The 12,474-nt window shown below is 42.4% G+C and overlaps 2 protein-coding genes across 2 annotated transcripts in view; both read left to right on the forward strand.

Moving 5' to 3' along the window:
* Window positions 1-12,474, forward strand: part of parvb (parvin, beta) — a 398,639-nt gene that overhangs the window by 368,901 nt on the left and 17,264 nt on the right. The gene's annotated exons all lie outside the window — the stretch shown is intronic.
* Window positions 1-12,474, forward strand: part of plxnb2b (plexin b2b) — a 238,568-nt gene that overhangs the window by 148,911 nt on the left and 77,183 nt on the right. The window contains exons 9-11 of the mRNA XM_079501799.1: window positions 2,800-2,971; window positions 6,856-6,967; window positions 10,499-10,610. Coding sequence (XP_079357925.1) covers window positions 2,800-2,971; window positions 6,856-6,967; window positions 10,499-10,610 — 396 coding nt within the window. The remainder of the gene's footprint in view (window positions 1-2,799; window positions 2,972-6,855; window positions 6,968-10,498; window positions 10,611-12,474) is intronic.

The raw sequence follows: 12,474 nt of genomic DNA on the forward strand, positions 1-12,474 counted from the left end.
CTCTCAGTCAGAAGATGGAGAGGCTTACGCTCTCACAACTTCTCCTTCATTTCTTTTCCTCTCAGACTTCGTTTCTCTTTTTTTTAACTACAGTATATTCTTTTTTAAATAGTGACTGACTGAGTAGAGCAGTGGTTCTCAACCTGTGTGTATCGGATATCCACATGATTGTTTTGGGGGTCCCTGGGTGACAGTGCAGTGACAATTTAAGGACTTTTAAGACCCTTTTAACACTTTAAATTCATCCTACCATCCCACATAGGCTGCCTAGATTGTCTTATTACCTTTGGAGCATACGCCGAAGTATTTGCAGCTTTGATCCACGAAAATCCGGCGGAAAATAGTCCCATGGTTTGTTGTTGAAGAGAAAAACATGCCGCCATTACGATGCAAAACCAAAACAGCCTGCACAGCATGTTGTAGTCCAAACAAACCCCCGTTCACTTGCATTGAACTCATTTTCCCAGAAGCCCTAGCAGCCCAGAACATGGCTTGATTTCCGGTTTCGTCATCATAACGGGACGGCCTCGTCATTATCTATGGAACCGAGTCAAACTAAATTGAATGCCTCAACTCCTACATTCCAAGTGCTTGTCAGTGTGGGAGGTCCCCAGTTCAAATAAGATTATTTTGGGGCGTCACAGCCTGAAAAGGTTGAGAACCACTGGAATAGAGGAACAGGAAAGGCAGCATGGTGAGAGAGGGAACCTAGCCTCTGATCGGTTTTGAACCTCTACCAGTTGAGCTATCGGGGCACCCCTTCTCCTCTCTGACTTATGTTAATGTTCCCAGCATCATACCTATCTGTCCTTGTCTTTCCAAAGCTACATTTAGCTCAACCCTTACAAGGCGCGCTGTATATCGTGTTCTCAACCTTGCGTCTCCTCTGCTCGACTTGGCGTGGCAAAGTGAGATATTGAAATAATCAGCCATGTACTGAGATAATTGAAATGCCGTCCAAGAAGTGCACACACATCCAAAAATAAATCCCCAGCACAGACGGTGTTGGATAAAATGGACAATGTAAAGCTGTGGGAAAAATAGCCACACACTTTAATGCTCCCAGAATAACTTTATTTAGAACATTTTGACCTACTAGTCTACTTGCCAGTCCATTGATGATATTCACACGGCTGCCATCTTGCCAGCAAGGTGATACCTAGGTGACACTTCCCATAGAGAGCCCATTCATCCAAACAGAAAAGTCCGCTCTAATTATATTAAACACCGTCAAAATCACCAACATTGCAGCTGTAGGGAAATCTTGAATTATCCTCTTTCCATCTGTAAAGTTTTTGTTTAATAAAAATCCACCGTAGACATTTTATGAGCTACTTCCTGTCAAGAAATTCCTTGCAGATGATTATTTTCTAAGTATCAGAGTATGGAAGCGCTCGTTATCAGTAAAGCAACCTCCTGCTGCCTCCTGCATTATGTGCACATTCAAAACAGGTGGTACGCATGGGCCGTTGAGTGATGGTCAACGAGTACTTCCAAACTCCAGCACTTAGAAAAAAAACATCTGCAAGGAATTTCAAGACAGGAAGTAGCTCATAAAATGTCTACGGTGGATTTTTATGAAACAAACACTTTACAGATGGAAAGAGGATAATTCAAGCTTTCCCTACAGCTGCAATGTTGGTGATTTTGATGTTGTTTAATATAATTAGAGAGGACTTTTCTGTTTGGATGAATGGGCTGTCTATGGGAAGTGTCACCTAGGTATCACCTTGCTGCAGGCAAGATGGCCGCGGTCTGAATAAAGAGAATAGAGCCCCATTGTGAACCCGGACATTTTGAGTACCCTAAAGTTTTATGTTAGAAATGTTGAGTATGGGTCCCCAGCATTTAGAAACTGCCAGATGCTAACTTGCATATGGTGGGCAATTTTCATAATTAGCATAATAAGCTGGGGCACCATTGACAACCTATATAAGGAACATTTTTCAAAATTCCATTATGTGGCATGTGCCATGTCAAACTAGGGGGTTTTCATGTTGCTGAATCCATTCCAAGCATTAGTTTTGCATGAAAAACACTCCTTTGGCTAAAAACGGACATAGCCGTCATCACAAATTAATGTGATGAGGTCAACACATGGCCTATGGCCACATTTAGCCCAAGGAGTGTTTTTCGTGCAAAATGAATGCTTGCAATGGATTCAGAATCATGAAAAACCCCTAGTTTGACACGTTTCTAGCATAAAACGTTAGGGTACTCAAAATGTCCAGGTTCACATTCTGGCAAGTGGACTATACAGAGGTCCTCATCAGGTGCAAACAAACAACTCAAATATGTAGGGGCAGGTATAGCCTACAGCATCATTGATGTTGGGCAGAAACCTCTTATCTCCATATTCTAACTTTTTGCGTTTTCTTTCGTAAATGAATGCTATACTTGATCTAGTGTCACAAACAAATCATCAAAACTAGAAGATGCAGATTAGCTCAAGCTACCTTTGCTACTTTTGAATTAGAATCCTAAAAAGTAACAGTTTTGGACATAATATGAGGTCTAATCACTATAGAAATGGACATATTTCACTATTCATTATTATAGAAGACACCTGGGTCATTTCTGCTAATATTGGCATAATGGAATTTCAATAAGACAATCAATTACTTAAATGAAACAATTATCAATGTAAGGATACAGCGTCAGCATTCACAGTGTCAAATAAACAACAATGGTGATAAAAATAGAGAAATACAGAAAACGGATCAATATCAACGTGTACGGTTCAGCTATAATTGAAACGCCCAGCATCCTTAATGTCTCCCATTGCCCTTTCTGTTTCAGGTTCAGATCAACATCCCCTCCCTGCCCTCCATTGCACCCACAGACAATCTGCGCTGTGTTTTCAGCTTCTCTAGCAGCAGCGTTGGCAGCATTGGCAAAATGACGGAACCGGGCCAGGTCAGCTGCCATCTACCCAAACCAGCCGTGATACCACCTACACCTGAGGACCAGGGTATGATCTTTATCTTATGAGCCTGATTTAACCACCTACACCTGAGGACCAGGGTATGATCTTTATCTTATCAGCCTGATTTAACCACCTACACCTGAGGACCAGTGTAAAAGGTGTATCCCATGGTGTACGCGTGGTGTTGTTGTTCCCAAAAAGAAAATAATCCACACTGAGATGTCCATAAAGCTCAACACAAAACTTTACTTGACCAAAAACAAAAACGTACTTTCAATTGGGCAAAAATAAAACAGAGTATGACAGAGCACGTCAGAAATCCTATAAAACTTCAGAGCACGTCACCAAACCACAGAGAATGACATGAAACAGCAGAGCACGTTACAAAACCTTTTGGGCAGTATTATGGGTGTCTTAAGTACCAGGTCTTATTACTTAACTTAAGACCTGGAGGCGTGATCAATGCCATTTGGCTATTCTGAGTGGCCAAACAGCATTGACCACGCCTCCAGGTCTTAAGTTAAGTAATAAGACCTGGTACTTAAGACACGCATAATACTGCCCTTTGACTCTACACCTACAAAACTGGAAAAGAGAAAATCCCCCTGCCAGCAAGCTAACAGGTGTTACTAACGGCCACTAATCACTACTGCAGAGTGTGTGATTGGTCAGACACAAATTGGAAGGTCAAATGAATTGAGCTAGGAATGACATGACATACTTCAAAGCACAAATAAAGCACAGGTAAATGAGGTAATTAAGACATCACATACTTCAAAGAAGTGCACGATCAAAGGAATTGGGCTATCAATCAGACATCAATTACTTCAAAGCATACGGTACTTAAAGCACAGCAAATACAATAAATAATTTAAGCTTTGCCTCCTACAACCAGGGTATAACCTTTATGAACCTGATTTAACCACCTACACCTGAGGACCAGAATATGACCTTTATGAGCCTGATTTAACCACCTACACACCTGAGGACCAGAATATGACCTTTATGAGCCTGATTTATGCTTTACGGTGTCATTCACTGAAAATCTACAATACGTTGTGAGTTTGTAGATTGGTTGGTTTGGTGAGCGACACTGGTCTACGACGGAGTATGAAGTAAATAGTTAAGGATGACTTCACCTTTTTTTTTCCAACAATATATTTATAGAATTTTCTTTTTCAAATAACATTAACTCAATTTAATGCCAGATTTATTTCGCCCCATGTTCTTCTGCTGCCATGTCTTTTCAGAGTGAGCTTTTATGGGCATCATGGGCCTAGACCCGGAAGTAAAAATGGCTAGGCTATGTTAGCCGCAATCTTTTTATACTTCACCCGAAACGTATATTTCTTCGACATGTTCCAACCACTAGTATGTCTGTCAGAAGACGTTGAGCGGTGATTTCACCCGTGTGCGCGTCACTCCAAATTTGGTGACGTCGGTGTTCTCCGCTGTGTTCTATCGCGGAGGGGAGGAGGAGGGGGGCGGGTGCACAAACCGGTGAACCAATAGGATCCACCGGCTGCTTTTGCTGGCAAATTTGAGTCCGCCCCTCTAGACCAGAAATCACACTGATGACAGGGGCAGGCTACATTTCAGGGAACAAACAGGGGACAGTTACAATGAGTCTTCACCTATTTTCATCCTATCTTCATATTAAAAAAAGATATAAATCTATTCAGGAGGAGGGCTGTGGACACTTCAGAAACCTAATACCAGTGACATCGAATAGAATTGAATAGTCCCCACCCCTTGGGTGTTCTTTTGTTGTTGTTGTTGTTTGTTTGTCACTACAGATATATTTGCAGCTTGATTTGTAAAACCCTGCACACGCAGAACGAAAAGGAGCGCTTCTCTTACCTTGCAATCTGAAAAGCATTGAATGATGACGCGTCCATGGAATGGCACGGTGAATAATGGACAGTACATAAAACGTTGGCGCAGTAATAATGATACATGTGGTTCTAGGTGTGTGTTTATCAAGCATTTTACCATGACACTCAGTCAATCAGAATGAAGGACTGGAACGATTAGTTTTATTTATTTATCTATTGAATGCACCTGTATCAGATTGGTGCTCTGTATCAAACGAGACAGGTTTAGGGCACGGCTACCATCACGGTAAAGACATTAGTTATTCTATTTCCAAAGGATTTGTATACATTTTATATATTTGCAAACTTGTGAAATGGGACATTCTGCTATTCTAAATGTTGAATAACCAAACTTGACAAGAAACAGACTATTTCTACAATAGGTTATTGTTACTTTTACAAAAGTACAAAATGTACTTTTTCCACCACTGTGACTTCCACATATTAGACACACAGCAGCAAAAAAGGAACCTCTTAGAACTCAAGTAATTGATGTTTTAGATCCATCTGCTATTGAGGCAGCCCTTTAATTGTTCTCTTTCCACTGGAAAATCATTGGCAGCCTACATGAAACTAATTGAAATGTATCATGTCACAAATAGGCAAGCTGTGATTTGCTCTCCACACACCATGCATCAGGATGTGTTAATTTCTTATGTTTCACTCCGCATAATTGAATAGCAGCATTCATGTTATTATATGCATAGGCAGAGTAAACTTTTAAGCGATCCGTTGATGCCTGAAGAAGGTCAGTAGACCGAAAGCTTGCTAAATAAATACATTGATTGTGCGCAGATCTGAGTGTGCGGAGCTTCCCTTTATTTTTCTCATGTTCCCTTTGTGGCTCCAGCACCTCACTTAAGTTTTTTCATCGTTTGAGCGGTGGTTCTTTTTACTTTTAAGCGATCCGTTGATTAAATAGTGACATTTTACAGACTTGATAGTGTGTAGTTTTAAATTTTTGAGTGATGAAGCTTTAGATCCCAAATGTTTCATTCAGAGGTTGTTCACACACACGCTCCCACGCGCACACACACACGCACGTGCACACGCACGCGCATACGCACTCTCATACGCGCACACACACACACGCACATACACAAACATACTGTACCTTCAGTTTCCCGAACATAGGGTCCTGGTTTGGGTTGTGGACCCATTTTTATGAATAAATATAATGTTTTTGCTGTTTTGAAAATAGGGCTTTTAGACTGCCCCTTCTACCACTTTCAACCATGTTCATATAATTGGTCCTCACTAATGCTCATTATAAGATGGCACCATTTCTTTCAATTCACACGGTGTCTCCAAGGCGAGGAGGGCTGGGGACAGTTCACAAACCTACCCACAGTGTCTCCGAGGAGGGCTGGGGACAGTTCACAAACCTACCCACAGTATCACACGGTGTCTCCGAGGAGGGCTGGGGACAGTTCACACACCTACCCACAGTGTCAATGAGGAGGGCTGGGGACAGTTCACACACCTACCCACAGTGTCAATGAGGAGGGCTGGGGACAGTTCACAAACCTACCCACAGTGTCAATGAGGAGGGCTGGGGACAGTTCACAAACCTACCCACAGTGTCAATGAGGAGGGCTGGGGACAGTTTACAAACCTACCCACAGTGTCAATGAAATAATTGGTAGGTTTGGTCATTTCAAAGTCAAACCAGATTAAAAAATATATATTTTGTTTAGTAATGCAGGATAAAGAACAATGGCTTCTAGTTCAGCTTCGTAACTTTCCAGGAAGAGAATGTCTGTAGTTTATATTAGCATCGATGATGTCATTGGTAGGCAGCTGTCTGAACTGTCCACCAATGATATGCAGTGGAGTGAGTAGGTGGAAATTGTGCCATCTTATTATCAGCATTAGTGAGGACCAATTATTATGAAATAAGGTCGAAAATGGGTGAAGTGCTTCTTCAAGGCTTTAATTCCTAATGTATTTCTGTACATTCAGATCTTATTGGGTCTCGGGGTGAAAACGTTCCGGGCGCCCCCCTGGTCTAGAGTATAATCTCTGAATCCACTGTTTTGCTGCTGTGCCTTCTAGACTTCGTGGCGGTGCCCATCAAGGTCATGTTCAACGAGAGCGTGGAACTGGCAACGCGGGAGTTCAAGTTCTATAATTGTGCCGCCACAGTGAAGAGAGCTGCCAACACACCGTGAGTCATCCCTCTCTCCCTCTCTCCCTCTCTCTGTGTCTGGTCTCCAGCTGCGCACCCCCCGGGATGCATATGCTGTACGTTGTGTTAGATAGGTTAGATGGTGCATACGTTGGTTAGACATATACCAACAGTCCTACAGTCATTAGTCCGACAAACCCGTGCTGCGGGTTAAAAATCACCTGTGCTGCGGGTGAAAAATCACCCGTGCTGCGGGTTAAAAATCACCTGTGCTGCGGGTGAAAAATCACCCGTGCTGCGGGTTAAAAATCACCCGTATTGTGGGTTAAAAAGCACCCATACTGTGGGTTAAAAATCACCCGTATTGTGGGTTAAAAATCACCCGTGCTGCGGGTTAAAAATCACCCGTATTGTGGGTTAAAAAGCACCCATACTGTGGGTTAAAAATCACCTGTGCTGCGGGTTAAAAATCACCCGTATTGTGGGTTAAAAATCACCCGTGGCGTCCTGTGAGGTTCGGGTTAGGGAGAGCCATCGAGTAAGACAGAGTTACGCAAACTCTGTTCACTTCATGGGGCCGTTATTAGTCCTACAACCTATTTCAAACCCTCACCCTAACCCTAACCTCCCATGGGGCAGCACACCTAAACCTAACCTTAACCCTCTCCCAACCCTTAACGCACCCCTCACCAACCTTAATCCGGTCGTCTTAACGCACCCCTCACCAACCTTAATCCGGTCATTTTAACGCACCCCCCCTCACCAACCTTAATCCACATGCTATGTCTAACCAATGCTATGTCTAACCAAAGTATGCCTCCCGGCTCTTCTACATAGACTTCTACTGAATGGGGACAACCGTAAATTTACGGAATGCATTGGAGTCTATGGGCTCGCACAAGTACATGAACCACGTGACCAGGCTGGTTTCTGCCCCCTCAATATCGCAACTCTTCTATTAGATCAGGGGTTCTCAACGTTTTTGGCCGGGGACCCCCGGAAATGCTTTGGCAATGTCTCGGGACCCCCGCCCCGCCCCCTCCCGACCCCCAATATAAATTGACTGCTACAATAACCTTAAACCATTTTGGGCGGGAACCCCTTTTGGTGTTTTAAGCAGTTATAATTTAGCTATTGAAAAATAGCAGATCTACAAGCTCATAGCGCGCCACCGAGTGGCGCGCTACGAGCTTGTAGGTCTGCTATTTTTGAAAAATCGTGAAAATATATATATATATATTTTTTTAATTTAATTTTAATTTTTTAATTAATTTGGGGACCCCCTAAAATATTTTGGCGACCCCCCGAGGGGTCGCGACCCACGGGTTGAGAACCCCTGTATTAGATGGCTCTGGGGTTAGGTTAGGGTTTGGGGAGGGTGTCTGACGCTTGGTGTGTTTAACTGTTGGTATGTCTAACTAAACACATGCACCCGTTTCAGGGTACCCGCTGTCGGGTGGAAACCTTGTATGTTCCGACGTGCCAATATTTTATTTTGGACGCAGAGGAATGAAAACCAGCGTTTCAGGGCACCCTGAAGAAGGCAGTTTGAACACTGCACGTCATGCCACTGTCATGGGAATAAAGCAAGATATTTGTATATACAAGGTTTCCACCCGACAGCGGGTACCCTGAAACGCTGGTTTTCATTCCTCTGCCCCGTCCCAAATAACATATTGGCACGTCGGCCACCTTCTTGTCCTGATTGTGCGAGAGTGGTGAACACTTGGCTATGTCTACGAAAATGAGCCCAAAAAGAAGCTACTACAGTATGTTGCATCAGTAATGACTCACACATGATTATGCATCACAGTTTTACCACTTTAAAAGATGTTGCTGGAATCCGCCAATATCCAATATTTTTGTATCAAAGCTTTATTGATCCTTTGGACGAACATATCCTCCACTACATCGTAATTGGACATGGTGTAATGGACACAGCTAGATGTGTCCACATCAGTAAGATTGTGTTCATGTGATGTGGTCGATATTATAAATTAATAGCATGACATAAGGTTGAATTTGCATCATGTCTATAACATGCATCCAATCAATCATTTGACATCTTTATTTATTTATTTTCTAATGTGTTGACAAAATGAATGTGCCCAATTTCACTTTTGGCAGGAGTCATTGTTCAGTTGAGCACACAAATGGTTTTGCATGAAGAATAAGGCATTCTAATGGCATGGGCAAGCTTTGGTCCCATGTACGTCTGCCTCCGAGGCAGACAGGAGTTTGAGCAGACATCCGTCAAACAAATATGGATGAATCAGTCTCTTAAAGTAAAGAAAAGTGCAGTAATGTGTTAGGCTCATACAGGAAGGGGGCATGTCTGATATGAATGAATGGATGAATGAATGAATGTCAACAAAAGCACACAAAAGCCACAGTAAATGGCCCTTCAAGTACTTCCACCACAGCGACCGAGCGCCACCATCACATGACAACCTTGATGCAAATGGATGGCATGGCAGCCACACAGATGAGACTGGAAGTGTGTGTGTGTGTGTGTGTGTGTGTGTGTGTGTGTGTGTGTGTGTGTGTGTGTGTGTGTGTGTGTGTGTGTGTGTGTGTGTGTGTGTGTGTGTGTGTGTGTGTGTGTGTGTGTGTGTGTGTGTGTGTGTGTGTGTGTGTGTGTGTGTGTGTGTGTGTGTGTGTGTGTGTGTGCAATTTGTGATGCTTGACTGATGGCAGGATTGAATGCACCTCTTGCATTTTCCTAACCCTTTTGTTTTATTATCTCCAAGCTGGTGGAAATTGCTTCCGTTTGCCATTCATTAATCAAAAACTGAAATTCGATCTATCCCTGACTTAGAAGGTGGAAACCTTCTAAGTCCAAAACGTTTCCTTTTTTATTAGTATTTTAAAAACTACTTAAATTAGTGAAAATAGCCGGTCTACAAGCTCACATTGCCTTGTGATGCGAGGCAGTGTGAGCTTGTAGATCGGCGATTCTCACTTTCTTTGTGCGACACTCTGGTAAGATGAAGTAGGGGTATTCATTTACCAAAAAAGAAAAACATAAAAAGTTGAGATATGGAGATACGACGTTTCTGCCCGACAGCAACGATTCCTTCTTTATCCCCATCTCGCAGCTGCTTCCCGTACACACACACACGCATGCACACACACACACACACACGCACGCATGCACACGCACACGCATATGCACACACCCATATGCATACACCCATGCACACACACACACACACACACACACACACACACACACACACACCGTTATTTTGTTGTTGTCCTCCTCAGCCAGAGGAATGTGTGAGATGATGAACGAGCTTTGTTCATGGGAAGTCGCACAGATCCATTTCACTGTCAGCCGCATGGATTTTAGCGCCGGAAGCTGCCGTGATGAGTTTGCACGTTTTGTATTTTATTTGTTTGCACGTTACATGCATGCATGTATTATTTTTTTTGCATGGAAGTACATATGCATAATTAAATGGATGATGTTTTCCCTGCTCTGGTGCGTGCGTGTGTGTGTGTGTGTGTGTGTGTGTGTGTGCACGTGTGTGGTGTGTGCGACTGCGTGCATGTGTTTGTGTGCTCCAGGTGCATGTCCTGTGTGAGCAGCCAGTGGGGCTGTCAGTGGAACACACTGGACCACACCTGCAGTGACATGGACGACACTGTGCCGGGCACCAACATCATCAAACACCACCAGGTGAGTGACCGCTTCACTTCATTCCCATGACAGTGGATGCAAGCTAGAGCACTGCTGCCAGATTGCACGCGAGAAACAAGCAGGCCAGGTCTACGAAAACAAGCCCTAAAAGAAGAGACTAGGTTGCATGATCACGCATCAAAATTTAAAAGAAAGATGTTTTTGAATCATTTTAAATAGGTACACAAATCTTGTATGGGAGTCGTCCGACTAGATATTTACAATTTTGGCATTTAGCAGACACTATTAATCCAGAGTGATTTACAATAAGCAGGTAAATACGAGGTAATACATCAAATGCAAGCGACTTTACAGAAAAAGCTCTTATAATAAGCACACTTGGCAACACTGCTGATGAGCCTGGCTGCTATGAAGGTTGACTTGTGATTGACACATCACATTCACACCCATGTCAGTGTGCATCTGTTTCAATCTTAACCACTTGAACCACTTGTCGTCCCTATTTTGAGCATGTCAAGTCATTCCACGAAACCGGTACGATTTGCAGTCCCTCTGACCTTTTAAGGTGTATTTTATCGATTGAGTCAGCAAAATGTATTTTAAAAGCTTTTTTCATCAATTTGTGTGTTCCCTTTAATATTGTGTAAAAATGACATGGATTTTATCATCATATCAGAAATTATCTTGCTTTCTTTCAGTAGACACCCCCTATTTTGTCAATTTTTTCATGTCCCCAATGGCCTTCTATGAAAGTGGACTTGAAATCCATAAATTATGCCATTCACATCTATCAGTGCTTTATTCCTGGTCATGTTTAGTTTTTGAATAAATAGATGATTAATCATTACAATAGCATTATATAGCTATGTCCCCCAATCACATTCAACCCCATTACACAAGTCATTCTCCCCTCCATAACAATAATTAACTTGCCCTTTAGTGACATCACCAACAGGAAGTGGCATTCTACAAGGGTTCTGAACATCATGCTACAGAAAGAGGCAATTTCACACCTTATTTTACAATGTTTTAGAGTAATTTATACTCTCACATCGTAAAGCACAACAGCTCAACTCCGTTACATGGAATAAAGATAGAAAACAATTATTTGGGAAAATTGCGTTTGTTATTTCAACAATATATCTGATTTCTTAATCTCATGCATGCCATGTGGTCTCCTCTTAATCACCAAAGGTAGAGTAGTGGCCATCTTGAGTAAAAAATCACAACCCTGTGAATAACGGTGTTGACACAACCCAAAAAAATACATACAAATATTAATTGAATGCCTGAGATGGTTCCTTAATATTGTGGGCTATTCAGAAAAGTAAAACCTTTCGGTCAAAAAAAAAGAAAGGACAAATCGTACCGGTTTCGTGGAATGACTTGATTTTTTAGGCAAGCACTCTGAGATCACAACACACATTGTGAGTTGTAGATTGGCTATCATGTGGCTATCTCAATCAACCACACAGACAACACACACCTTCCTTCCTTTTGAGGTGATTGCTTTGGATTTGGTTTATAGTGATTGTGTGCTTTGTTGATTGTTGTAATCAACAAAGCACACGATCGGGGGGGTTGTCTCGCATAGCTATATTAGTTCAGCCTTTGCCCTCTCTGGCTTCTTTGAGAGTATGAGTATCACAGAAGTTGTTAAATGCAAGTATTTAGATGCTTAAATGCCATGTTCAGTTGCCAACTGTGTGTTCTTGAATCCCCTATGGAATTAGTTAATTAATATCGTGGTATCTGCTGCTGCCATCTTGCATGACAAAAGATCCTCCTGTTAGATCTAGCCAGATTGCAAGTGGGACGTCAAATAGCGAAAATACACCATCAATATAATATGAGCTGTGACACGCGGTGTTCTTGTAAGCTATTTTCGCCGAATGATCAGCTT

Source organism: Electrona antarctica, assembly GCF_951216825.1.
Source record: "Electrona antarctica genome assembly, chromosome: 5".
Lineage (NCBI taxonomy): Eukaryota > Metazoa > Chordata > Actinopteri > Myctophiformes > Myctophidae > Electrona > Electrona antarctica.